This window comes from Micropterus dolomieu, linkage group LG01 (genome assembly GCF_021292245.1).
Source record: "Micropterus dolomieu isolate WLL.071019.BEF.003 ecotype Adirondacks linkage group LG01, ASM2129224v1, whole genome shotgun sequence".
Lineage (NCBI taxonomy): Eukaryota > Metazoa > Chordata > Actinopteri > Centrarchiformes > Centrarchidae > Micropterus > Micropterus dolomieu.
Window position 1 is genome coordinate 37,719,322 of NC_060150.1, and position 26,399 is coordinate 37,745,720.

The window sequence follows — 26,399 nt, forward strand, 5'->3', positions numbered from 1 at the left end:
CTCATGCTTAGCAGAGCAGAATTGCCTTGACTTTTCTCAACAGACCAATACAAATCTTATTTGGCATTCCTTGGTTTCCAGCTGAAGGTTCTTGTATAAAGACAGGCAAACAAAAGGAAACCGTTAAAAAGGAGTTTTATTTGGGCAGATGAAAACAATAAAATATAAATAATATTCACAGACTTTTTCATATGAAAATATCTTTCATTTCATACCTCTGCCTTTACAAACAACGTAAGTAAATGATGTATGCTGATGCCGGTGCTTTGCATCTGTACACAAACTGAAGAAAAGAGCAGTAGCTAGGTAGGTCCTCGTTTATTTCACATAAATCTATAGAAATCTTTTTAAAAAGAATCATGTATATATTAAATATTGCACTTTTTATCACCACTTAAAAATGTATGAATCTTGTCCATTGGAATTGAACACACAAAATGAACTGCAGGTTGTTAAAACTACAGCAACGAGCTGTGACCCTATGGATAATAATCAGGCTTATGATGTTTAACACTATTCTGCCAGACAGATATATTTGTTTAATGCATACTAAATAAATCACATTGTGCTCCACAGCCTCAAAGGGAGACAACTGAAAAGCAGAATATGGAAAATGTTTCAACTAATGGTGCAATCATAGGATGTCAGAACAGATGTGCACACTGAACACTTTAAGCGATCTGATTCATGTTTGTCTTAGGAAACACATCTCTGCGAATTACTATGCTCCCTACTGGGGGCTACTGTTACTGGCTTCAATTTAATTCTCTGCTAGGGGCATGGCAGGAATGTGGCCAGGCAGAGTGAGAATGCATTGAGAATAGGGATGGAAATCTCAACTAATTTTGTTGCTGATTTAATCTGAAGTTGCCAAACAGACTAAGGAACTGGTCTTTTAATAAAAGAGTGTGGAAGTACACGTGATCCGTAGCAAAATGGATAAACATGAAAATACGAGTTGCCCCTAATTGAATGAATCATGTTAATTTGATGTTTTGTGCTGGTATCTCTGCATCCAGACTCAGGTTTGTTTTTGTGCCCTGTGTTTATGTTGTTGAGATGGAGATCGTTTTCTGTTTTTTTTTCTTAATTGTTTCCATCCACAGCTAAGCCTCAGGCACACCTGTCCAGTGGAGAACCTCTGAGCCACTGGAGCTCAGCAGCGCTTGTTTTTCAGAACGTTGAGTCCTTTCTGGTTCTTTGTCTTAAACGCCATAACAAAGTGGTGAGGGGCGATTTTCCCCCGGCCGTCCTCGTCCACCTGGCCCATGAAAACGTAGTTCAAGCCTGGTGAGGTCACACAAAAAAAACCTGAATGCAGTGGCGGAACGGCAGAGACATTCAGGGAGACCAAATATCAGAATCTCAGGCAGGTCTGTATACCATATGTTTATATGCTTACATATAAACATATTTAGTGTTACACTGATTGTTTGGACAGTGAGTTCTGCCGCTCACCTCACACTTTGGGGCAAGCGCTATAGGCTGAGCGTGACAACACAGCAAAGGAGGCAAACTCAGAGCCATAAGTTACTGAAAACAGTCAACCAGGTACTGCATACTGATTATCATCATCGAGACAATGATAATTGTTTGTGTTACAGTGATTTCATACATCAAAAAATATTCTCAAGAACAGTGAGCCAATTTAAGCTCACTGTGAACTCACCTCTTCTGATAAATGGACACTTCTTGCACAGGATAATGATCTTGGTGCTCATGGTCTTTCCTGCCTGCTGGATGGCCAGGCTGCCTTCTTTATATACATTGATGATGGAGACAGTGGCGTACATACTTCCACCTCTCATCACTGCAGTAATGACAGTCCCGCTTATCACTGTCACACACACACACACACACACACACAGACAGGTCATGAAAAATAAAATCAAACATACAAAAATACTGAAAATCACATCATAAAGAGAAAATATGTGCCCTTCCCTAGAATTCAAGTTAACATTGTATTTACACAATACTTCACAAACTTCATAACTTCACAATCATAAACAAGGATAAAAACCTAGACAAGCATCTATAGATGTCAGTTTTAATTTCTATATACAAAATCATCACTACTTTAGCTGTTTCTGGGCTGTGTGTTAGAACAAAAGCCAAAGCTTTAAGCACAGTGACAACAGCAGCATAATGGGAATCTGGAAAACCAACAAACTAAAAGGAAGATGTCACTGACTCATATCAGACAGACAATTGCCAAGACTAACAGTCTACAGCCATGCTAGTGACTCAGTGAGGCTGTATTTGCATTTCATTAATGCTCATGTTAGCATGTTAACATGCTCACTCAAAATGCTAACAAGCTTATGCGTATAATGTTTACCATGATCGCCATCTTAGTTTAGGGTGTAAGCATTCTAACATGCGCTAATTAGCACTAAGCACAACACAGCTGAGGCTGATGGGGATATCAGTTGTCAGAATGTCAGCAGTCTTGCATGTATTTAGTCAAAAACCAAAGTATTGGACAAGTCCAAATTTTGACCTGAAGATGGCCCTAGGTGGAATGCCAGGGGTTCACCCAAGGTATTACAATTCATCCTGAAGGAGGCATCAATGCCTGTGCCAAGTCATCCAATACTTGAGACATTTAAAAAGAACTCTCAAATGTGAACCTCATGGTGGTGCTAGAGTCACCATAGTCAGTAGGATTCATCCTCTAACCATGAATGTCTGAACAAATGTTTTTGTCAATCCATCTGGTAGATGTTGAGCTATTTCACAGGATAAGTGAAAACTTCCAACCATCCAATAGTTAAAATAATCAAGATATTTTACTAAAAGCCCAAAATGTCAATCTGCTGGTGGCTCTAGAGAAAAAAACATGGAATCACCAAAGTCAGTAGGATTCATTGTCTGGGGACAATGCTGCTTGTAAAAATTTTTATTGTATAGTTAGTGAGATATTTTAGTCTGGACCAAAAGTGGTGGACCGCACCAGCATAAAGGGAGCCTGGAATTTAGAGTGGAGATCTTATCATAGAAACAGCTGTAGTGAAGGGAACCTGCTATTTTATTGTTATCATCAATAATCTAAGAGAAATGTGAACAATGTGTGCCTACTTCTTTTCAAGTCTTGTCAGCGAGGCGCAGCCTGTCTGTAAAGATGTCATGGTGAATTAACAGCATAGCCTCTCAACATTCCCCTTGTGACCTTTTTCCTCAACCATCCATTGGCTAATAGCTCCAAAACACATCAAGGATACCATTTACTGTAATTTTAAGACTTTCAAAGATAAGCATTTCAAGGATATAACTCTGCCTGTGACGAGGCCAAGTACAATGTATAATACCATAATTGTCCAGCAGGCAGCTAAAGTGTTTTGCATGTGAGTCAGTGGAGCAGAGGTCACAGTAAATTATATCCAATAACATCTAATATAGAGAGAAAACAGGTAGCAACTCAGTGCTTTCAACTACAAAATTATTTTGTTCAGAAAATTAATAGTGTGAAACTCCACGAGAAGTCATTTTACCGGTTAATTTAACCGGAATACAGAAGCTGTTTCATTGTGCTGTTAGTGTGAGAAATCTGCAGGGTGAAGTTCTAGTCATTTCCTGTTTAGTCTTACCAGGTCTCCAGAAGCACTAAAAAATACAGTTTTGTTGTTTGGACAACCTCACCGTAGAAGAGACCTGACATTTAGCAGTGGCAGCTGAGTGATAGTGGAGCCAGTGGGTGAGAGGGAATTCTTTACACTGATGGTACCAATATGTCTGGACATCACATACTGTTTCATTTCCTGACAGGGATGAGAATAGCCAGAGGACTGCCTGTTTCAGTAATGTTATTGTATCTAATGCTACTGTTACATAAACCAGTGAACTGCTTTTGACAATTTAAAATGCATTTATCACATCATCAAATTAAACAATACCAATGGTTATTACTTTTAGTGTTGATTTGACAACCCATTTTTAGTCTGCTATCTTTCCACTTCATTCAGATGTGATGCAACATATTGTGTGCTGACTCTGCCGCCACATCACACGGGCGACCTTTTCCACATGCGCCACCACATCGCTTGCCTTTTCCAGCGAATCCAAGTGAACCCTTTGAAATGCCAATCTTACACATGCGGTAAACATCTCCGAGATGAAAACATCAGGGAGCAGGAGAGCGGCAAACGGAGGCCAAGCTTGAATCAACGTGTTCATTTATTAACAGTTTACTCGCAGTCAGAGGCTGAGTGTGTGTGTCTGTGTTTACATGGGAGGTAACTGTGTCCTACTGTATACACCCCTTCATTTCCTGACAGGCTATCAAGGAAGTCTTTGAGATGCGCAGTGAGAAATCAGAGGAGCAAAGATAGTGACATGATCAGGATGTAAATCTTTGAAGAATGTATAGGTTTTAGGATTAATATGTTTAGAGTGGTTGGTAAGTTGAATAATAACATAATCAAAGCTGGAACAAATCAGTGACTGTAGCTTATGTGATTTAAATAAATTGCAATAAGTAACTGTTGTTCTTACCGAAATTGCTGGAACAGTAATTGCTCTCAAGTGTTCCTTGTCTTTTGCATTTCTGCTGGCACAGGGCTACAGAGTATTTCAGAGCTGCGGAGGCACACACACACACACATACACACACACAATCTCTGTAATTTTGCCTGTTAAATTATGGTTGCATCTGTTTCTACTGGGGTTTATTAACAGAATATTCTCAGTAACACAAGAGTCTCCCCAGCCTCAGTGTAAAATAGCAAGATAATGTGACAAGTGAACATCTGTTTTTAAAATTACAGACAGCAAACAGTCCATAAAGGAAAGAACCTAAACATACACACATATATATATATATATATATATATATATATATATATATTAAGCCCATTATTATTTCATTTTGTGATCCATTAAGCTGGCACATGAATTTAAACATTAGGTTTCTTAAAACAGCATGAAAGGTCCTTACTCTTGCAGCCACAAACATCTCACTTGCACTACACCGTCTTGGTCTTGTGAGTAAAATTCTCATTGCGTCGTTATATGCTACTTTGAATTTCAATAAACTTGCCTTTCTATAATTTGACCACAAGTGAGCAGTATAGAATTGTGTGCAATATGCTTTAAACAGAGATATCTTTACACCAACCGTACATGCACTAAATTTACGTAAGAGAGTATTGGCTTGTGCATACATCATGCGACATTGCCTATAAATATCTTCATCATCTGTCATTTTATCAGTGATGAAATGGCCAAGGTATTTCACCTTATTACAGAAACTAAGCTTATTGTTAGCCAGTTTAAAATCAAATATATATATATAAACACATACACACACACATATATATCTATATCTATCTATCTATCTATCTATCTATCTATCTATCTATCTATATATATATATGTATGTATGTATACACACACCATATGTCACGTACAGTTTACATAAGAGAAATGTGAGAACAGTTTTCGCATATGTTGAGTTTGAACATGTGCAGCTAGGGGCTGCATCTGTAATAGGACCTACAGTCTCCAGTCTTCCACTTTTACCCATTTCTATGTGAAACAAAGTATTTGTAATGATGTTAGCTATGCTACTTATCCACATGAATCAGATTTCTTAATCATAAGCAGATTAAAGATGACTCATGAAGGGGTTAACTTTTGCTTTAGCAGTAGGCTACACTAAACTTTTTTCTTGCCCAGATCTGCTATCAGAAGCAGATTCCAGATGTCTTTAATGTTTAAAGTGAAAGATAAACCCCACATGTTAGCGAGACAATCCAGTAGTACAAGCCAATATGTCTCATAGCTACATCAACAAATACAGATGTTAGAAGTCTTATAGAGATTTTTATTAGATAAAAGTTGCTACCTACGTATTGGCCTGGTGGTGACGGGCTGTATGGTAGTGGTGGGCGGTATAGTGGTGGTGGGGAATTTCTTTGGTCTGAACTTGTAGTGTCCAATGAAGCCGTCTGCGGTCAGACTGAGATCTGACAGGAACTGGATTAGAAGGTGGTTCCCCTCTGAGAACACTGGCCTGAAAAGAAATGCAGACAAAGGGGTGCAGTATAAATTCATAGGATGGATGATTTAGTGAAAATAAAACCTTCACGGCAGAATCACCTACTCTGGGGGACTGTCTCCACAGTATTTGCCAATTCTCTTGGCATCATTGATTTCTGCCCCGTTGAAAATAGAGACGTGGTCGTAGCGGCAGTAGTTATCTCTTTCCACATCAAACTTCTCAAACTTGACTTCAATAATCTGCAGCAGGAAACAAATCACACAGAGAAACTTCTTTCATCAAGCAAAGGCTTGTCATAGGGCTATCAGAGTGGGCTGTTTAATTATTGTGTACCCTATCATTTGTGGGATGATGTAGTCTCATCTACACCCATTACACATTGAGCCGTCTAAAAAGAGTACTCCACCAATTTAGCATTGCCGTCCTATAACAATGTCGGTCTACAGTTTAAAATAAAAAGGAACAAAATCAATGCAGCACAACCAGATATGTCATCTTTTTTATTCCACTCAAACCGTGGCTGTATCTATTGTTTGTCCAACCAACTTTAGATGAAACCATGGCCACTTCCGTATGATAAAAACCTTGATGACTGTGTTCCCATGGAAACTGCTCACATGCGGGTCCCCTGACATATAACAGCTACAGAATCTTGGCTACAACGCTTTGTTAGAGAAAGTCATCTATTCCTAAAAAAGGTACAAGCATAGTTTATGTAAATAGTTTAAACCCCCCAGCCAGTCTCTATCAAAAACAATGACTTTGACAGCATTAAAAAACCTGGACTTCATGAGTGGCAAGATTGACACACATACTGAATTATGTCCCTTCAACTGCTCTCATGCCAATAAATTAAGATTAGGACTTTGAACTGACTACATTCCAATAAGTTAAGAAAGGAGGCAACTTCCTGTCCCTTTACAAAAGTTATTATCATCATGAAGGCTTTCTTCATATGGAAGTGGACATTCACAAATATAAATTATTCATGAACCTCTCAGATAATTTTCAGCTTTCAAGGGGCTTTATCAACGTGTACAGATGCGCAGACCAAATGCAAACCTACAATCAGTCAGAGCAATGAAACGTGTGATGTAGCGTTCTTGGTAAATTAAACTTACCAAACACATCTTTATCATCAACAAAAGCTTTAAGTGCACTTGTTTGTTATTTTAGAAAAAAATACCATCCAGTTTGTTTAATACTGTCGTGATAAGAGATTCAACAGAAACAGTTCAGCAACAGAGGCAGTCATCTTGGTTGTTAACAATAATGCCTCAACAACCAATAAGACTGTGCTCCTTAGTACAGTCATCCTAACCCTAACCTGCACCATTTTAGATAAACAGTTGTGATTAGCCCAACCAGATCCAGGACGGGTGGGGATCTGTCTCTATGGGAGTGGGAATTTGCCAGAGCAAATAAAATAATATAGCCGCAAGCGGCAATGATCGGGATCTGAGCAAGTCGTGTAAAATGCAACATTTGACATTTTCAGAGGAGAAGACCAGATGCAGATGACTTAAAAGATTAATATGATGAAAGAATTTAGACTAGAAGCCAAGACTTTTTTGAGATAATGGTGGAAACGCAAGCTTGATTTTTACAGCATCACCTTGAGGTCATAGAGTGTCATTATATGTATCTGACCAGTGGGTAAAATGTTGAACCCACCTGGGTGTCTTAGTTTTTTAGCAGAGACAAATAAATTTTATGGGGAAAATAAACTACTACAGGAAAACTTGACTCACTATGACCTGAATACCTCATTGTTGTCAAGTAGAACTTGGTCACCTGGGGACTCTGGGCCTTTGTATCCCCAAAGTAGGTGACTTACTGAATGTTTCCAAACATCTTCTCATAAGTTGAGGCAGTGATTACAGAATTGGATATTTTTGGCAGTTTAAACTTAAAAAGTTTACAACAGTCAAAATGTTGGTGATAAAATTCTGAAATCATTCTGCCGGTTTTGGGTGTGTTGTCAATTGTTTTGGTGGCATTTGATCCAACACTGAGCAAAAAGAAAATGTTGTGTATAAAGTACTGTACAAGTTGTAGAAAGATATTGAATATCACAGCAGACTCACCGTTTGAACAATCTGAAAGCCCTTTGAAACATTTGATATCTGTCATCAAGAGAATGTCTGTGTCGATTTTGGTAGCGTTTGAAGAAAGACTTGTGGAGATATAGATGTTAATTGACTAAATTGAATTAATTTAGCGTATTCTGAAAAATGCAGAGTGACTGACTTCTGAATTGACCATAGGTTGCAGTGAGCCAAACATTTGTCAGATATCAGTAGATGTGCTGAAAAGAATTCAGCTCTCTAAGACGTACAGATGATTTTCTTAGTTTTTTTGAAGTTTGGAATAAGAAGTGTCAAGAAATTAACATTTGTTATGATAAGCCACACACACTTTAAACAATCATTACCAAATTTTATGCATCAACTGAGTAGTGACCTTAGATCGTACAAACTGAATTTTGTACAAATCCATGTAGCGAATTTCTAGGTATAAACTTTTTGCAAGTGTAGTGTCCCCTAGCGGAAGAATAACCCAGGACTGCTCAGCGAAGCGCGGACTGAGCATCTGAACAGACGCTACAAGTTTGATTACAATAGCTCAAGCCAATTTTGATTTACAAGCATTTATGTAAAAGTGTACATAAAGACAAAAAAGTAAAAAATTATTTGAAAAAATGGATTGACGAACAAAATTATTTTGATAACTTTTGATCAGCGAAGTCCATAGAAGATCCTGCCAACATTTCGCATCAATTGGCAAAACGGTGTAGGATGAGTTCGCAAAAATAGGTTTTTGTCCCACTTCATGTAGCTCTCTGGACCCACAAAAGGCTTCATACAACTGCTTCACATATGCATCAGCATTCCCCAAGATCTGAAACAGACTTTGATGTTTTGTGAGTTCTCCGTTAAGAAGACATCTGAGGTAACTTGTTATACATGTTTTATGCTTTATTTCACAGTGAGGCTAATTTGTTCAGCCAGTGACATATACTCATGCAAAATCCCTAACATCTCACCTAGGTTCTGTTCAGTGTGTTAGCACGGAGCATTAATGATCTGCTGTGGACACATGAATGATTTTGGTGTCTATGTTTTAAACTATTACCAGGTTAGCTGTTAAATAAACAAAAACAACCTAAATCTGTATTCCTAACAATTACCTACCAGTAATTTCATACCAGAATTTACTTTTACTAAAATTAAGTTTTATTCATTTTGAACAGTCTGACCTGGTTCTTTGGTGCCACTATGTGCCAGGAACAGGTGACACCAGCTGGGTAGTCCTTCTCAGGCCAGTTTGGAGTTTTGAAAGTTCCTGAGGGCTTGTCCAATCTGCCTCCACAATACTGGTCCCCTGTGGAGCAATAACTTATGTTAATCTATATAGGAATAATTTGCAAAATATGATTCCGGCTCCTTGAAGGAAACGATCCAGATCTTATTCATAATTTTTTAAAGGCAGGGATGGCATGTACATTATATGATCCTGCAATTAACCACATGTCTACTGTAATAGGCGCCATCATTGCCTTCCTTGTCATTATGTGCACCCTAAAAAGTAAGTCAGTCATTAGTCCCGTGCTGTAAACGGTTTAAAAAAACAAAGTTTCCGTCAAGCATCTGTGGAACATCAGTTCAATGATTACACAAGCTGTTGTGACTGTTAAAGAGCTGAATCCTTGAGGACATGTTTTCCTTGTGACATACACTTACAGAGACGTTTCCTTTCCAACATCGCTAAAGAAGTACAATTTAGTAAGAGACAGAAATAGACACTAAACGAATGGAGGACATGTTGTGCTGTACAGTTCTGTCAACACTCAGAGACAGCATGGTAACAGTCTATCTGCTACCATCTATTGTGTAAGACATTGTCCTTTAGAGCTGGCGGCTCCTTGGGTACAGAGAACCAGCCATTAAAATTCCACAAAAACAGTAGACGAGACTTTGCAACCCTGCAGAGAGAAAGAGGCTTGCTCAACTCTAAGTGATACTTCTGACCCTCTGTCTTCTACCGAAGTGCTCCAAAATATGTTGGCGAGAAATTCCACATCATACTGCGAGAGATGTTAAGACATACCTCCCTTTTTGTCCACATGACGGGACTTTAAACCCATAGCCTTGTCTCAGACAAATGAAATCCCCAAAGGTCACTGTTTTTTACTGAGCCGAAGAAACACTATACCTCCTTTGTTTTACTTTGTGTCTGCATGCCTTGAAGGTTATCCACAGTATGAGACAAGAGCTTAAATCTACTTAAGGAAGTAAAAATTTTCTATCTCTGTCTGGGCATTGTGGTACCATGCAATGACCTCTCTGAAGTGACTTATGTTAAACAACCTTGTTAATTTGCTTTTTAAAGACTGACACCCCCTTCCCAAACAGACACGCTCCCAGGCCAGATCAGATTTCTTTATGGGATGAAGTCATGACTGAGACATAGTCCCATGTGTCTCTGTGTACCTACAGTAGCTGTAGGACAGCAACATTAAGAGCGAGCATGCGAAAACTAATTTTCTTTCCATGTTTGCCTACCTCTCTCATGTGGGTGGGCAGCAGAGAAAACAGCCAGGAAGCCACTCCCAGCGGTGTTGGCATCAGATATCATCTGCATGAGCATCTTGTTGCCTGTGGAAACAAGGGCTCCTGGCTTGAACGTCCCACAGAAGCGACCAAGTCTCTGCCCACTGACATGGCCACTGTAAACATCCACATAGTCATAGCGGCACAGGTTGTCGCTCTCCAAGTCAATAAAGCGGAATGACAGGACCACCACCTTTCCCTCAGGCACCTGGGTGGGAATTTACAGAGGGCATTAAGGATTAATTTCAAAGAAGCATCATTATTACTGAGACCAATGAAATATCACAATAGATATTCAACTCTGGATACTGCCTTGTTACTCAAATGATGTCCAGTAAAACATTGTGATTGGAGATAATAAGAACATATAACAGTAAGCCTGACTTACTGTATACAGCAGGCTAAATGGCAACTGGTTCCAGTCATACTATCAGCTTAACTGTTTCAATGTACAGTAATGGCATGGAGCCACCATGCCATTACTGTACATTGAAACAGTTGTGCCTTTCAGGGACTGTGGTTAAGTATTTTTAGAAGGAACTCAGGAGTTTTGGGGTAGTGAAAGAGTATCACACACTTATATTGTACAGCTGTTTTGTGTTTTTAATTAATAGTCTATAACTATCAATGTTATCATCATCACTATCCTAGAGGAAAGTAAAACATGTGAATATGAAACTGGACTCACTGTGATTCTCCACACACATTTGGTGTTTGGAGGGTAAACTCCTGGGTACCCCTGGCTCCCGATTACTCCAGATTCCCCTGTAATGCTTCCTCCGCATGTGAAGGTCGGTCTGGAGGGGGGGAAAGAATGTTTTCTGTATTCCAAATATCAAATGATGATGATGTGTTAAAACAATACACATGTATGAATGTTAATGACACGTTGATTTAACTAATCGCCAATGCGCCATGACTGGAAGCAGCCCAGACTGCAGAATGTTCCTCGAAATAAACTCCAGCTCACTGACGCTGCTTCGCAGGCTACATGAGATCCTTGACACCTTGCTCACTCACAAAGCTTTCAAATTGATTGGGGAAAAATTGTAAATAAAGGTGTACCTCCGCTGAGACTGCGCACAGACCTCTGCCAAGAACAGTAGACTCCATGCGCAAAAAATACTGCATGTTCTCCACATTGTTGGGTTAACGGAGCAGGCGCTTCGCCTGTTTTCGCCCCGTGGCATGAATGGCATTGTGTTCAGCTGCTCAAACGGTGGGGGAAAAGTACCCGGGAGGTCCTGCGGGGAGTTTCAGTAACTGCAAGCTGGAGCAGATGAATATAGGGTTTGTTCTGTGTGGTAGGAGGGACGCAGCATTGGCTGCTACTTTTTCCAAAAAAATAAAAAACCATTAAAGAAGCGCTGGGAGGGTGTGAGGTCGCGCATGAGATTCATACTGCACCTGGCCTCAAAAAACTTGGTGGTGGAGGTGGCATGAATAAACTAAAGAAGTCATGAATGAATTGGCATTCCAGTCAACAGGGGCCATTTAGCCTACATATGGCAGAGAGACTTATAAAAATCAAAGATCACACAACTCAGTGCCTGCAGTGTGGTAGACCTCTAACTGACCAGATCGTGGGAGGACAGCTGTGGCCTGTTCTCTGTCAGGAATGTCACTTTTACACCAGCTGAAATATCATTATAATAGGTGTTTGAAATCGCCGTAGGCTGTGATATGCACATGTTAACAGATATTGACTTCCACTGTACTACATAGAGACTGAATGAGAGCGATAAAGAACGAGAGCACCATCTGGTGGACTAAAACGGTACAAGCAATACTTAGTAGCTACTTATTTCATTATAGCACAAGTATATAAATAGTTCACTGAGCTAGGTGACGACTGGATTCATTATGCTACCTATTCAGCAATGCGAAGATACAAATGCCTTTAAACTCTGTGGCATAATAATAAAACAATTGGAATAACGTTTGATGTTTTAATTGACCCTGTAACGCTAAAACGAGATCGTGTTTTGGCTCTCAAAATTATTTTATATTTTTTTTTAAATTTTTATTTGCATGTAAACATGACAACCCAAAGAGTCACAGAGAAAATAAATGTAGCTATCATAGACTATAAAAGAAGGTGGCGATCACCGATTCAGTGATCGATTGTGTCGCCTGGAGTTTCACATTTGGCGCTATCTTCTAATCGATGATCGATTTTATTTTAGTTCCACAAAAGATGGCGGACCGAACGCCTGGTGGCTCTCAAAAAGCTAGTGCTAAGGTGAATATACCGTTTGTACTTGCATTAGCTAGATAATATCTGCTGTGTTGAAAACAATGTAAATAATAATATGCCCGAACAACCTTAACTATTAACATATTTGTAGCCTGCAAGAGACCAGAGTTACGAGTGTGCGCAACGGTGTTAGCTAACTACCAACGCGCTGAAGCTAACCTTTGGCTCTCCGACCACACTGGCTAATTTAACTAAGCTAAGCTAACGATGTAGCCACCACAAGCAGGACTACTCAGGGCAGTTGACCCAGAAAGGAACATTGTTCGCTCAGCTAACCAGCTGATACCGACATAGCTAGTCTTCAGAACGGAGTTTCGTTGATATATGTTTGAATTTAGTAATATGAAATTCAATATTTATGAACTCGGGCCTAACACAATGTCAGCCATAGCTCCTTGTAACAGTCATTCCCCGCTCAGTGCATTCAGTCGGTGGCGCTGCAGCAGATACCAGCTTGCTAGGCCTGTGGCTAAGTTTACTCGGTTGTTGCTACTTCCTGATGTCCGCCAGCAACTAAGTAGAAAATATCTTATAAATGCAGCTTACAGGATGACCATCAAAAGTTTGTGCATTTGCAAACTACGAGTGGACACAACCCACTTTGCAGTGTCGTGTGATTTGAGTGGTGTTACGGTAACATTGATGAACCCCCGCTTTAACGTTACCTGTCAACACAACTGTCACGTTTTCGCATGCATCAACATTAACGTTAACTCAACTGGAGCAGTCGTGATCTGTGTGATGTCCTGGCCGAATGTTTTATGTGCACCCACATTTTGGAAAAAAGATTGCGTTACTCTGAAAATACCTGTTGAAAGCCAACCATGCTTTGTTTACATCGACAGGCGCTGCTTGAAAGCAAACTGAAGTCTTTCAGCATTGGCAAAATGGCAGTGGCCAAGAGGACCCTAAGCAAAAAGGAACAAGATGAAATAAAGAAAAAAGTAAGTTTTGGCTTTCTTTTTGAGATCTGTGGTAACTTGTTGTACTCTTTGTAAAGATGCATTCATTTGTATGTATTTATTTATTTTGACACTGGTTTATCTCATCAGGAGGATGAACGGGCAGCAGCAGAGATTTATGAGGAGTTTCTTGCTGCCTTTGAAGGAGGAGGGGAAGGCAAAGTCAAGGCCTTTGTCCGTGGTGGTATTGCAAATGCAACAAAAGGTACAAGATTTCTATTATTTACATTGTGTATTTCCTAAATGGAATGACTAATATTTTAGGGCTAAAGCACAGGTAGCACCATCCTCCGTCTGTGACTTGGGGAAAAAGTGAAATGCTACTGTAATTGTAGTGGAATTCAGAACAAAGACACTCTTCTCTCTCTCATTTCAGAGGAGGCAGCTTCTGATGAGAAGAAAGGAAAGTTGTACAAGCCCAAGTCACGTTTTGAGACACAACCGAAAAGCATCTTGCCTTTGGAAACCCCATCTCAGTTTTTACCGTTAGACAAAAGACATGTAAGTTCTATCAAAGGTGACAAGAAGCCTCTGTTATTACTGCTTTAGGAAGTAATGCTTTGTTTTTAGTGTGCTAATAACATTTCTACATCTGTATTTCAGTCTTTGAAGAAAAGTACTGAAAAGGAAAAGAAGAAGAGCAACTTGGAGCTTTTCAAAGAAGAACTTAAACAGTAAGTTTCAAAACAAATATGTGACACATTTTAATTGTTTAGGGTGCTGGAAACGAAAAAGTACTAAACTTGTAATAATTTGAACATAGTTTGTGCTTAATTGTGTTACATTCTGTTTCCTGCAGAATACAGGAGGAAAGGGATGAAAGACACAAGATGAAAGGACGTGTTAGTCGATTCGAACCTCTCTCGGGCACGGATGGAAGACGTTCATGTGAGTGTCTTTTAAGCTGCACTTTCCATGTACTAACATTGCCTGAAATGGCCCTCTCCTGCACGCCTAACTTCCACCCTCTTTGTCCACTTTTGCCCTGAAACAAAATTTATACTGCTTTTCTGCTTCTTTTAGCGGATGGTTCTTCAAGAAGAAACCGTCCGTCCAGTGGTAATTTTGACTTAATACAGTGGCCGTGAATATCCATCTTGCTAAGAGAATATGTTGTCCTGTCAGACTGCAGTAGGAAATCCTTCTGTCTTTTCTGTCTCTGCAGTTTTGGATGATTGTGCGCCAGGTTCCCATGACGTTGGAGACCCATCCACTACTAACTTGTATCTCGGAAACATCAATCCACAGGTGATTTAATATCTGGACAACAAAGTTGACACACTAGGCTGACTCTAAATTCCAAATGGAAATGTGCTGCTTATGCCCTTTATTTCCAAGTGTCTAATTATAAAGTAATAATTTTATTTCTTATCTTATGTTATAGATGAATGAGGAAATGCTGTGTCAAGAGTTTGGCCGCTATGGCCCGCTGGCCAGTGTGAAGATCATGTGGCCGAGGACAGACGAGGAGAGAGCTCGAGAGAGGAACTGTGGCTTTGTGGCTTTCATGAACAGGAGGGATGCTGAGCGAGCGCTCAAGAACCTAAATGGTACAAAGCTGCATTTCTTTATGTTAAATAAATAAATTACTTGTGTTCTTTCTAGTGATTATAAATAAAGAATTGTTTTCCTCCCATTACAGGAAAGATGATTATGAACTTTGAGATGAAATTAGGATGGGGAAAAGGTGTGCCCATTCCACCCCACCCCATCTACATCCCTCCTTCCATGATGGAGCACACACTCCCACCACCTCCCTCTGGCCTACCCTTCAACGCACAGCCCCGGGAGAGGCTAAAGAACCCCAATGCTCCCCTGCTTCCTCCACCTAAAAACAAGGAGGAGTTTGAGAAGGTAACTTAGCATGTCAGCCTAGGTTTATCTCATGGAATATGGCAGTGTTTTGTTAATTCAGCTGGTAAGATGTTAGCGTTTATGATGTCAGTCAGTATAGGTTTAAATCCAAGTTTCTGTTAGTGATAGTTTTTAGTCTTGTTGACTGAATTAAATTAGTTTTGCACTGTATATAAAAGAGTGGGTATAATGAAATGTTAGTGTGTGTGGAAAATGCTCAGTGTTACAGAGAGGTGTTTATGGTTAATGAATACCGTGTCAGGGGTGTTTGGCCTTTAGTAAAACTGACAGCAGTAAAGGAAAGTTGTTGTCTATTTGCACTTTTTAAATGCATTTTTTTATATTTTTCACCTGTTGCCTTTTAACAATACTCACATTCTATGTTTATTATCTGATGTGACTTCATATACAGACTCTGTCGCAAGCCATAGTCAAAGTGGTTATCCCAACAGAAAGGTACATGTTTTTCTTATTTTAAATTGGTGTACAAACTTAGCAACAAAAACATCCCATAATGAAGCTAAAAGTCTGATCAGTTGATCACTGCATGCTACAGGGGGCTGGTCAGTATGGGTGAGCAATGGTTGAGGCTATTGTACAATGTCATCATATTAGTAGACAGAGTAATACTGACCGACAAGGGTTTCACACTCCTCCATCACTCATATTTCCTTTTTAAATAAGTTGAAAAAACATAGTGTTTAATGTGCTGTTTAGAGCCAAACATCATGACTTTAGTCCATCACAGTTCTACTCCATACATCAACATTTTAATTGTGCTGTTTTTAAACTATAGTGAGATGTTACTCATACAGATGGGTGACAAATTAAAGGAAAACCCAACATGATGGTGTCTTAGTATGTCTGTCAGTCCACCGCGAGCCTCCAGAACAGCTTCAGTGCCTCCTTGCCAAGTCTATGGAACTCTGTTGGAGGGATGGACACCATCCCTTCACAAGATATTCCCTCATTTAAATATACAACATTTTACCTAATCGGCTAATCTCATTGAGATCAAGATCTGTTTTGCAAGAGAGACCTGAGAACAGAAGAGAGAAATAAAAACTAACATACATAGACATAACAAAAGGGCACATAGCACCAGAGCAAGTCACTGACATCACTAAAAAGATTTGAAGTATTTATTAATTGAAGATACTATGAAGATGGTGGTAGAGAGCATCATCTTGCATGTTGGTCCAAAATGTTACATGTGTGGGGAAACTGGAGAAGGCTGTAGCATTTTATTCACATCATTTTCAAACTCACCAAAGCATTCAGTAAACCCTGGTGCATGCAGGCAGCTGCATTTGATATGTATTTCCACAATTTAAAAAAATATATATATTCAGATTTTTCCTTTTAATTTGTCCCTTGTCTGTACATAGTCTGCTGATTCTAGATCTGTAGTTGTGAAATCTTGCTCTCTGACCATTGCTCACTCAGACAGTCTACCCCCTTGGCCTCTGTCACAATCGGGAGCTCAGTAAATCTGGCTCCTGCCAACAAATCCAAACCTGCCAGTATTAGTCTATATATGACCTTTGACATTGGCCTTGGTGAGCAGCACAAGTTGAACTGTCTGCAGCAGCGAGGGACCTGAAAAGCCTCATGGGATGGATTGGGAAAGTATACTGAATTTTACCCCGGCATTGGTACGATCGGCTCCAATACAAGTAAATGTGATCTGTGTTGTCAAATGAAAGACATCCTTTGTCTCGTTGGCCACTTAAGGCTAATTGTATACACTCTGCACCATGTTTCTCCCCAAAATTGTCACAAAAGAACTCAAGTGATCCCATTTGCACTGTATTCAGTCATTACCAACTCTACCAGTAGATGTTAAGCCTATCTAGGCCAACAATCCTATACTGCTTTGGTTCTTCCTCACTTCACATTAGTCAGGCAGTGAGTGGGAATTGAAAGACACTGTATTGACAGACTTTTCAGTTAATACAGTGCCTTGTCCAATGTCTCAGTCCTACTTTTCCAAGTTCTTCAGCTTCACTTTTGTGAAAATTGAATCTAGGAAGACTTCAAAGAAAGGGTCCAGGCAGTGCAATGTAATTAAAACCTGTTGCGCTGTAGCCTTAAAGAACACAGGCATGAAATTTTAAAAAATTACTGTTATCTAAATTGTTCATTAAAAAAATCCTAATATAAATGTATTACTGTAACATCAGTTGTCATTTGAAGTTTTGATCTTTAACAGCATTTATGCATTGATATATATATTTATATATAGGCTCAGAGGCATATACAGTTGCATTTAATTTATGCCTGGTCACGTGCCACTCTGACAGTTGTCTCTCTAACAAGATATGTCTCCCCACAACCTTCATAGTAAATTAGTAACAAATTGATATTATAGCATATCTTTGGCTGAGTCGTTGACGTCTTCTGGCAGGTGCATTATAGCAGGCATCATCATGACTGTGCACTTCTCAGCTAAAACCTACTGTAAGTGACTGCAGTTTTGCTCTGCAACATTTCTTTTTTTTTGTAAAACAATGCATCATGCCTCTCGAGAGACAAATTGTTCGGCGTGTCTAACCACCAAGCATAAGTTAAACAGACAGCTTTTTGTAGTGGTCAAGGGTCCGGCCAGTCTGAATCCGTTTGCTTTAACTGTGTTTTTCTTGTAGGAATTTGCTCTCTCTCATCCACCGAATGATCGAGTTTGTGGTGCGTGAAGGCCCAATGTTTGAAGCCATGATCATGAACAGAGAAATCAACAATCCCATGTACAGGTCAGTGCAACTGCAAACCAGTAATGTATCACCTTTTTATAATTTTAGCAGTGTTTTGCAAAGGCACGATGTGTATACTCATGTTTGTTTTCTTTTTCTTCCAGGTTTCTATTTGAGAACCAGAGTCCGGCACATGTATACTACCGGTGGAAGCTCTACACCATACTACAGGTTTGATTTTATGTTTAAAAACAGCTCAAGTACAAAATCAACACTACATTTCAGTGGTGTCACAGCCCAGTCAGGGTTTGTTTTGATATTAATTGTAAATTATTACTTGCTCAGGGTGAAGCACCAGTCAAATGGAAAACAGAGGACTTTAGGATGTTTAAGAATGGCTCTTTGTGGCGTCCGCCTCCTCTTAATCCATACCTCCATGGTCCTTATGATGATGGGGAGGAAGAGGAGGAAGAGGAGGATGCGGGCAAGAAAGGCTGCTTGAAGGAAGAGTAAGACTTTATTTCCTTTTATGCATTTTGGCTTTAAACTGTATCATCTTGTGAGTCATCAAACCTTTGCTGCGGCCCTGCTGTTAGATTTACAGCTAATTGCCCTTCATCTCTGCAGAGAACGGGACAAACTAGAGGAGATGCTGCGTGGTTTGACTCCCAGGAGGGGCGACATAGCAGAAGCCATGTTGTTTTGTCTCAGCCACGCCGAAGCAGCTGAAGAGATTGTGGAGTGCGTCACAGAGTCTCTCTCCATCCTCAAAACCCCTCTTCCCAAGAAGGCAAGATATAACGATGCTAAGAAAAGGACCAGTATCATTTATAAATGTCAAGTTCTGTGGTAGAAAGTTTAAAAATTCACATTTTCTGTACATTTCAGATTGCACGGTTATATCTAGTTTCTGATGTCCTGTACAACTCTTCTGCCAAAGTAACCAATGCGTCTTACTACAGAAAATAGTAAGTTGTGTCACTTGTCCTCCTATATTCCACAGCACTGTAGATTTATATAGAAATAGATATACCCAAGTCCCTACTTCTGTTTCAGATTCACATTAATGCTCTTACCCTCTTCAACAGTTTTGAGGCAAAGCTCTGCCAAATTTTCTCAGATCTCAACGCAACTTACAAAGCGATACAGGGCCACCTTCAGAGTGAGAACTTTAAGGTACCAAATGTCCAAATCGCGCTAAGTGAACTAAATCCAATAATTTACACAAGTGGTTTGTCACCTACAGTATATCACTCGACTAACCCTTGTCTTGGTTTCTTCTTTGTGGCAGCAAAGAGTAATGTCATGTTTCCGGGCATGGGAGGACTGGGCTGTGTACCCGGACCCCTTCCTTATCAAGCTGCAGAACATCTTCCTGGGTCTAGTTAATCTGTCTGCAGAGAAGGAACCCCCTGCCATTATTGTGGAGGTAAGTGATGTAACAATACCTGATGATTGCAATAGCCTCAAAATTCTCTTTATAATAACTTTGCTTCAAAACCTTTCCTAACAGTTACTCCAGTCCTAACTTGAATTTTTTTGCTCCATCTTTGGCCCAGGCTGAGCCGGCAGAGGACATTGATGGGGCTCCAATAGGGGAGTATGTAGATGGCAGTCTGCTGGAGGATGTGGATGGGGTGCCGATTGACGCAGGGCCCATTGATGGGGCTCCTATTGATGGAGCCCCCCTGGATGACCTCGATGGTGTCCCTATCAAGACCATGGAAGAAGACATAGATGGAATACCTTGTGAGTGGCGCAGAGATTAACACAGGATGTTGTATAAAATGTTCTTTTACAGTGACTAAATTTACGGCTGATTTCTCTGGTTTTTAAAGTGGATCCGTCCAAGGAGGCAACCTTTAAGGTAGCACCCTCGAAATGGGAAGCAGTGGACGAGTCTGAGTTACAAGCTCAAGGTGAGACATTTTAAGTAGCATCAAACTACTAAGTTACATCATTGAAATGTTTTGACTTCAGAACATAATCGTTGCCACCAGTTCTGTTGTATGCATTCGTAGTTGCAGTTATGCTGTCTTGTTTGCTCCTTAGCTGTGACAACTTCAAAGTGGGAGATATTTGAGCAGCCAGAAGAAACAAAAAAGTGAGTTTTGTGTGTGCTTTCTTATGAGGATAATGGTGCGTTCTGCAAATACATCAATGGACACTTTTTTTAAAAAAAACAAACAACTGTATTTCAATTCTGAAGGGATGAGGGCGACAGTGACGATGATGACAGGAGCCCTCGCTCAGAAGATAATCAAAGCTTCTCCAACCCCATCAGAGATGACTTGGATATTAAGGCCAAGATGTCTGAAATGAATGAGGAGAAACGCACCAAGCTCAGAGAGATAGAGGTACTGTACAAACACCACAAACCCCCATGCTATACATACCAGCACATCATATTAGTGGTATATATTCAATTCATTGTTTTGACCATTTTCCTTTTGTGGTTTTGTTCACCCAGGTTAAGGTCATGAAGTTCCAGGATGAGCTGGAGTCTGGGAAAAGGCCCAAAAAGCCTGGGCAGAGTATTCAGGAGCAGGTGGAGCACTACAGGGACAAATTACTACAAAAGGTACTGAGTTAGGCATTGCAGATTTTTCTATATATGATATAAACAAAAACACAGGAATTGAAAGGCAAAATCTGGGTCATTTATTGTTTTACTGTAGGAAAAAGAAAAGGAGAAACTTGAACGGGAGAAAGAGAGGGAGAAGAAAGAGAAGGAGAAAGCTGAGACCAGGTTGAAAGACTTGAAGAAGGAAAAAGAGAAGGAAGACACGCCAACCCGAAAAGACAGGTGAGATAACCAGTTGGCCAGTAAAGGTGTAGGTCTAGTATTTGGGAGTGTGCTTTGTGAAATGTGATTCCCTATCTGACAGACATTTGTCCCCTTGGGCTGATAGGAAGCGGCGTCACAGTGGGTCACCCAGCCCAACGCGGAGTAGCAGCAGACGAGGCCGGTCATCCTCACCGCGTTCAGAGCGGTCCGAAAGATCAGAACGCTCCGACCGCTCATACTCTAAAGACACATCTTCCCGCACTTCCCATAAAGACTCCCCGCGATCCAGCAACAAAAAGTCCTCCAAGAGGTAAGGCTAACTGTCCAGTTCTTCTCCTGATGTCATTAGAGCCAGGTGTTGGTTAACTTACTCTTTACCTTACAATCATCAGTTTCTTTATGAATTGTTGTAGGGTTCTGAGTTAAAACATTTAGATGTAACTGAATAGTCATGTTTTTCCCCTTTAGGTCTCCCTCACCTCGCACACCTAAACGATCCAGGAGGTCGCGCTCCAGGACACCCAAGAAATCCGCTAAGAAGTCCCGCTCTAAATCAAGGTCACCTCACCGGTCTCACAAAAAATCAAAGAAGAGCAAACACTGACGTCTTTTCCTCCAACCCAGCCGATTCTCCTCCCTCCCCACTCTTTCCTTTTCCGCGCCGTGTTGTATAAAAGATTGACTGACTGATAAGGCAGCTGATGATCACTGCCCAAAAGTTAATGTATAGACAATGAAGAGTGGAGGGTGCTGCATGGGTTTGCCATCTGGTGTATCAAATGGATGGAGCCATTGCTGTTTTATATTGTACAAAAAAAATAATGTGCTTGTGTGTCCTGATTCCCCCCATGACCTCCAAATGGAATTCATCCATGTGGTAGACCACACCCATACAGAGTGTGATGACAATAGTCATATTCATACGGTCATTTTCTGTTTTTGTAGCTCACATTAAAAGTAATTCCTAATAAAGAAGTGTCATTTTTACCTCAAACTTTTAATGGAATGATTTCAGTTCAAGCAGGCTGCAGAGAAATGTATACAACTAATTATAAATCAGTCATTTACTTACATTTAGTGTAATTTGGTAGCAGAATGGTTCATGGCAACTGAAAATGCTGCTTTTTTGTTAAGGCAAATTGCAATTTAGTGAAGCTGTTGTGCCCATGTGATGGCCATTACTTTACAGCTTGGCATGTGCTTTCTTTAGTTGATCCCTTAATTCAAGATGAGCAATGGAGGAGAGGTGGACTTCATCTGGCCCATCAGCAATGCGTAGAGTCCGCACATATGAATACCTGAGGAAGAATGATAATATCAGCATCAGGAAGGGAGATGGCGCTCATTCTCATTTGTGAGGAGAGGGGAGAAAAAGGAAACCTACATCTGGGCTAGTGGGACATCTCCAGAGACACCTGCACCTCCATATACCTGTATAGCACAGTCCACCACCTTACAGGCCATCCTGGCTGCTGCCACCTTGATCATAGCAATCTAGAAAGCAGAACAGTTAAAGTAACAAAGAGGGTTTACGCAAAGACCAAAATCCAAACTACATAATCATTCTAAAACTGTTAATGTAAGCAATACAAAGTATGCTCAAATGTCAGTATCCATACAAAAATGTTTCATTGGAGTGTGACAAACAAGTGTTTGTCTACACTGGTCTCCCATGATGCAACGCTCAAAGGATATACATTAGATGTACGCAGCTAAAACTAATTCTGAAACAGCTTTTTAAAAAAGTGTTAATTGTCATTAAGCTGCAGCGGCATTCTGAACAAGTATAGTATTTTTTTATGGTTTCATTGCTTACCATTAGTATATAGTATGGAACTGAGATACAGCATGTTCCTATGTTCAATACAGACAATTTTACCTGTTTGCGAGCAGCCCGGCTCCCCAGTGTATCCAGGGCATGAGCAGCATTTAGTGTCAGCAGGCGGGTCTGTTCAATCATGAGACGGCACTCTGCTATCCAGTGAGCAACAACTTCCTACACATACAACATAAACAACACTATAAAGAGCCTATTCACTCTTGCTAAGGGGTTTTCAAAGTCCAAGACTGAGGGCCGCCCCCCCCCCTTAGACAAAGCTTGGGAAAAGGCGCCCCCTCACTCCCCTTTGTTTACTTGTTTAGTTTTGCATACTTCCTGCAGAAAGTGGGAAAAACAAATTCCCCAAAACTACTGTATCTATGAAGTATCTCACTGGCAAAATCACACATATTTAGGCTTTTCTATGTTATAGTCTTTTGATAACTAACAGTATTTTTTTCACTTCCATTCACTGAGCCTCCACTGAAACAGGCCCGCCTCCCACTTGTGAAAGAAAACCTGTCTCTAGTTGTATCTAAAAATGTGTCCACTAGGTGTCAATAGCAGGAAGGAGCTCTGCACATGCTAGAGTACCACAGTCCTGAAATTAGAGTCAGAGGTATCTCTCAGGTCAGTGTTCACTTACATGTTGGTACAGTTTCTTTCCAAATGTGTGCCTTGAGGCTGCCCGCTGGCACAGCAGCTCCAGTGCCAACTCTGTCAGACCAACAGCCCTCATACAGTGGTGCAGCCTGCCCGGCCCCAGGCGACCCTGGGCAATCTCAAATCCCCGGCCCTCTCCTGGAAACAAATACACAGGGACAGAACCAGAGACATAACAGAAGAGATGCCATGAATTCTCACAGGAGGGAAATTTTATCTCTGTCTTACTGACCTCATTCACATAACTGCCAAGCCAGTATCACTTTATTGTTGAAACAGAATAAAGGAACAAAGAACAGTGTATTTTATTGGTGTGTTCAGCAAGACCTAATGTGACTAAATAAATCTAAACAAACAGCAAGCCTCTTACCTAGAATAATGTTGGAAGCAGGGACATGCACATTTTCCAAGTGCACTTCAAAGTGGCCACCATGGATGGCATCTGAGCACAGAAATGAGTGGAAAAAATGTTTATTTTGGTCAGGAAAGCTCTGTAACGTTTTGCATGCAAAAGAAAGGTAATTTATATTGTGGAAAAATATGAACAGCATATGAAGATGGCAATGACAGGCATAATCCTACCATCTTGTCCAAACACGGTGAGCGGTCTGATGAGCTTTACGCCTGCAGTGTCCATAGGGATGAGGATCATACTGTGTTGTCCATGCCTAAAAAACAAGTTTATAACCAAAGCTTCAAAGGACAGTTTACGGTTTACCACAATAACAATTTTGACTAGGTTTGACATGCTGCTCAAAGCGCCCATGGCTGGTGAGAACCTCGGATTTATTTTACTCTCTTTGCATTGGGTGTGTGCCTTATTACACTGCTGACAAAACAAGGAGAAAGTGTATTACATATTTTGGGTGTGGTTGTGAGAGATTTGTTTTCATGGACATCTTAAATGCTTGTAACTCAAGAGTTCAGTGCAGATCAGTTCCAATTAAATTACAGCCGCAAAATTTAACTGATTTAACAAGTGTCAACAAGATTAAATTGATACATTATTTTTCTGCCATGTGATCTAAACCTCTGGCAGACAGACTGGGCAGGGCTGTTAAAATTCAAGTGGATGCTGGGAAGTACATCCTGTCCCCTAACCAAAGTCCATTTCCATTATATCAGTGGAACAGTGGAAGTTTAATATAGCCTCCAAAGTAAAGTGCAAATCATTTAAATATAAAACCATGTATATAAAACCAGACGAGTAACTTAAGTGGCAGAATTGGAAGATTGCTAAGATTCCCGGAATAATAAAACGTGGTTAAAAACATGACATCAGAAGCCTGAAGTCTTGCGCATATTCAGAAGAAGCCGTTTATATATATATATATATATATTCCCACTAACCAGAAACAAACATCCCAATATTCTTCACCACATGGCCGTTCTACTGACCTGCTGCTAACATCCTGGGAACAGCTCCTGCACATCACAATGGCCACTTTGCACTGGGGATTGCCAGCACCTGCGGGGAACAGTCAAGAGCGGCTGTGGTTAATTTGTATTTGTGCTTTGTTGCTGTCTGGTGGTATGACAAAAGAACGGGACAAGCAACCTTTTACAGTTTGACTCTGTCCTTAACCATTCCATAACCAGAGTGTGGTCGGAAACAATGCGTGTCGCCGGGTGGGACGTGCCAAACGTGGAGCTCATGACAGATTGACGGCATGAGTCAGCTGAGAGGGCCCCAGGTTGATTTACATTTCCTGAGTTGAAGTATTTCTCATTGAGTAACATTGCAGCGTGTCATCAAGCAGATCCTGTTTGTTGGAGAGAAACTGAAAGTAGAGTATTTGCTGCATAAAATGTTTTTTTTTTTTTATGGCTTTATAGCTGCAAAAAAACATTAAAACCGCACAAAACACCCACTAGAGGGCAACATCATACGGACATCATAGATCATTTTTACAGTATATCATACTGTACATACTAAACAAAGTGGAAATTAAGTGATTATGTGAAATGTTTGATAACCAGATAGCTGCAGTGCACACAGTGATAATGACAAAATGCAGAATACTTTGGAAATTTCCCTGGTTGGGAATGAGACCAACACTCTCCCTTAGACGCAGACAGGGTGACCACCAGTCTGCCTTCCTGTTTATATTGCTGTCCAAGCGGCAAAACTGTCCCCTCAGGACAGGACATATGGACACCAGACAGCAACAGACGGGACGTCAGTAGTCTTTAAATATTCACAGTATGAGAATCACAGCACGCTTAGATAAACACGATCTGACAGATGTTTGGTGTTTGAGATCATTCCCTTGATTGCAGAAATTTAAAACCTAACAATTATTATGTTTGCACTATAACACAGCGCAAAAAGTTGTCACCCGACTCCACCCAAAAAACCACATCTAGGAAGGCCTGTTTGGCTCCGGGGTAAGTTGGGTTTTCCTGTGAACCCTTACATAAGTCTCATGGTCCATGATATACAAGGTGAAGTCTGCTGCCATGCAACGGCCATGCCCATACACGTCTTATCACCACTGGAATGGAAAATAAGCCTTCCCAGCCCAGTAATCTGTTTTACTGAGAACGTGATATCCAAACATCATTGTTGTTGTTGATTTCTGTTGGAAAAAAACCTTCATGTCAGTATGATATAAATCAAAAACTAATTCTTTGAAAAAAGAAAGTCCGATTTTTAGACAAAATTATATTCTCATTAAAAATGATGATGCTTTGATTTCTGTTTTTTGTTTCCAAATCCTTTTGCTTTATAGGTTTATTAAATTTAATTTAT

At 40.3% G+C, this 26,399-nt stretch overlaps 3 protein-coding genes across 5 annotated transcripts in view; 1 reads left to right on the plus strand and 2 right to left on the minus strand.

The window, feature by feature from the left end:
- Positions 1–118: 118 nt before the first annotated feature.
- On the minus strand, positions 119–12,020 carry pcolce2b (procollagen C-endopeptidase enhancer 2b). The gene is made up of 9 exons (XM_046068948.1): positions 11,680–12,020; positions 11,303–11,411; positions 10,567–10,822; positions 9,261–9,385; positions 6,104–6,240; positions 5,850–6,013; positions 4,495–4,578; positions 1,670–1,837; positions 119–1,287 (listed from the first exon to the last, which is right to left on the minus strand). The coding sequence occupies exons 1-9, from the start codon at positions 11,811–11,813 to the stop codon at positions 1,157–1,159; spliced, it is 1,308 nt and encodes a 435-aa protein (XP_045924904.1). The 5' UTR covers positions 11,814–12,020; the 3' UTR covers positions 119–1,156.
- A 687-nt stretch (positions 12,021–12,707) lies between these two features.
- Positions 12,708–22,152, plus strand: LOC123982939 (U2 snRNP-associated SURP domain containing). Of its 2 annotated transcripts, XM_046068926.1 has the most exons (26): positions 12,708–12,856; positions 13,717–13,815; positions 13,924–14,038; positions 14,210–14,334; positions 14,437–14,507; positions 14,633–14,721; positions 14,857–14,892; positions 14,999–15,081; positions 15,218–15,383; positions 15,476–15,687; positions 16,100–16,143; positions 18,333–18,437; positions 18,542–18,608; positions 18,723–18,886; positions 19,005–19,167; positions 19,266–19,345; positions 19,466–19,553; positions 19,669–19,806; positions 19,937–20,126; positions 20,216–20,296; positions 20,430–20,481; positions 20,587–20,734; positions 20,848–20,958; positions 21,056–21,183; positions 21,290–21,475; positions 21,634–22,152. In XM_046068926.1, the coding sequence occupies exons 1-26, from the start codon at positions 12,782–12,784 to the stop codon at positions 21,767–21,769; spliced, it is 2,952 nt and encodes a 983-aa protein (XP_045924882.1). In that variant the 5' UTR covers positions 12,708–12,781; the 3' UTR covers positions 21,770–22,152. The 2 variants fall into 2 exon arrangements, with proteins under 2 accessions (XP_045924882.1, XP_045924891.1); XM_046068935.1 differs by lacking the exons at positions 12,708–12,856; positions 13,717–13,815; positions 13,924–14,038; ... (5 more) ...; positions 15,218–15,383; positions 16,100–16,143 and having other exon boundaries at positions 15,509–15,687.
- The window catches only part of nphp3 (nephronophthisis 3), a 34,341-nt gene continuing 30,085 nt past the window's right edge, over positions 22,144–26,399 (minus strand). For both annotated transcript variants that reach the window (XM_046068903.1, XM_046068913.1), the window contains 7 exons: positions 25,046–25,115; positions 24,230–24,315; positions 24,018–24,089; positions 23,631–23,785; positions 23,045–23,161; positions 22,550–22,659; positions 22,144–22,463 (listed from right to left, as the gene is read on the minus strand). In XM_046068903.1, the coding sequence (XP_045924859.1) occupies positions 22,349–22,463; positions 22,550–22,659; positions 23,045–23,161; positions 23,631–23,785; positions 24,018–24,089; positions 24,230–24,315; positions 25,046–25,115 (725 nt within the window). In that variant the 3' untranslated portion in view covers positions 22,144–22,348. The remainder of the gene's footprint in view (positions 22,464–22,549; positions 22,660–23,044; positions 23,162–23,630; positions 23,786–24,017; positions 24,090–24,229; positions 24,316–25,045; positions 25,116–26,399) is intronic.